At 61.6% G+C, this 1,588-nt stretch overlaps 1 protein-coding gene across 1 annotated transcript in view; it reads left to right on the top strand.

The window, feature by feature from the left end:
• The first annotated feature begins 6 nt into the window (after positions 1-6).
• Positions 7-1,588, top strand: part of VIM (vimentin) — a 14,146-nt gene continuing 12,564 nt past the window's right edge. Inside the window, exons 1-2 of the mRNA XM_019508342.1 lie at positions 7-588; positions 1,505-1,565. Of these exons, the coding sequence (XP_019363887.1) occupies positions 23-588; positions 1,505-1,565 (627 nt within the window). The 5' untranslated portion in view covers positions 7-22. The remainder of the gene's footprint in view (positions 589-1,504; positions 1,566-1,588) is intronic.

The raw sequence follows: 1,588 nt of genomic DNA, 5'->3' as shown, positions 1-1,588 counted from the left end.
AGGCTCCCTCGACGCCGCAGCCATGAGCTTCGCCACGTCCAAGAGCTCCTCGTACCGCAGGATGTTCGGCAGCGGCAGCGGCAGCGGCGGCGGCGGCACCGCCCGGTCCAGCGGCAGCACCCGCTATGTCACGTCGTCCAGCCGCTACTCGCTGGGCAGCGCCCGGCCCAGCGGCAGCGTGCGCCTCTCGTCCACGCCCGGCGGCTACGCCACCAGGAGCACGTCGGTGCGGCTGCGGAGCAGCCTGCCGCCCGCCCGCCTGCTGCACGACACCGTGGACTTCTCGCTGGCCGACGCCATCAACACGGAGTTCAAGGCGAACCGCACCAACGAGAAGGTGGAGCTGCAGGAGCTCAACGACCGCTTCGCCAACTACATCGACAAGGTGCGCTTCCTGGAGCAGCAGAACAAGATCCTGGTGGCCGAGCTCGAGCAGCTCAAGGGCAAGGGCACGTCCCGCCTGGGCGACCTCTACGAGGAGGAGATGCGCGAGCTGCGCCGCCAGGTGGACGAGCTCACCAACGACAAGGCCCGCGTCGAGGTGGAGCGCGACAACCTGGCCGACGACATCATGAAGCTCCGCGAGAAGTAAGTGCCCGGGGGGCGGCGCAGCCTGGACCCCCCTGGCGGCGGGCCGGGGCAGGGCGGCGGGGAGATGAGCTCGGACATCAGGAAAACTTTCTCCCCTGGAGGGTGGGGGAAGCACTGGAGCGGTTCTGAGGTCTCCGTCCTCGGCCCCGGCTACACAGCAAGGGGCTGCACTAGATCAGCGCTTCTCAACCTCTCTTGTACAAGGGCGCGGGTGCCCAGTCCCGACCCAGTGCCCCTCACCCCGCAGTGTGTGGGGTGGATGGGGCGGGGAGCTCTGCCAGCTTGGAGGGTGAAGTCGTGGTTTCCTGCGGCTTCTCCTTTAAAAGAGAATCCATTTTTAAAGTTTGCGCCTGACCCTTTCATATATTCTTGCTGGGTTGCAACCCATGGGTTAAGAAACGCCGGACTAGACCTCCTGAGGTCCCTTTCAACTCTAATATTCTGTGACTGTAGCCCTGCCTCCAGAGAGGTTTCCCTGGGGCTGTGGGGTGAGACCTGGGACATGGGATCTTGGGTCTCCAGCCCCACCCTGAAGGGGGAGGCATGGGCTGGTGGGCACGCTAGTCTGTTTCCTTCCTTTGCTAAAGGAAAGTTGCTCCTCCACAGCTTGAGTTTGCCCAGAACGCAGCTGTCAAGCAGTGCAAATTGGAGTCAGCCCCTCGCTGCATCCCTTGAATGAGTTGTGATGCTCGTGTCTGGCTCTGGAACAGTTGTATGAACTGGAAGCATGAAAAGCCTGGTCAGGCTGACTTGGAAAGGCTCTGCCCCCCAGGGAAGTGTAGGCATGGGATGCTTCTTGGCAAATGAGCCATCTTTCCCTCTGAATGGGTGTGGCTTCACTCAGGTTTTACACTAGCTGCTGGTGGCTTCTTCTGTGCATGGCTTTACTTCTTGTTTATGCTCCTGCTTTCAGGTTGCAAGATGAGATGGAGCAGCGAGAAGAAGCTGAAACTACCCTGCAGTCTTTCCGACAGGTTTGTCTCTCCCCCCCCCCCCC

Source organism: Gavialis gangeticus, unplaced genomic scaffold (genome assembly GCF_001723915.1).
Source record: "Gavialis gangeticus isolate Ggan-Ray unplaced genomic scaffold, GavGan_comp1, whole genome shotgun sequence".
NCBI lineage: Eukaryota > Metazoa > Chordata > Crocodylia > Gavialidae > Gavialis > Gavialis gangeticus.
This window is presented reverse-complemented; position numbering and strand designations above follow the sequence as displayed.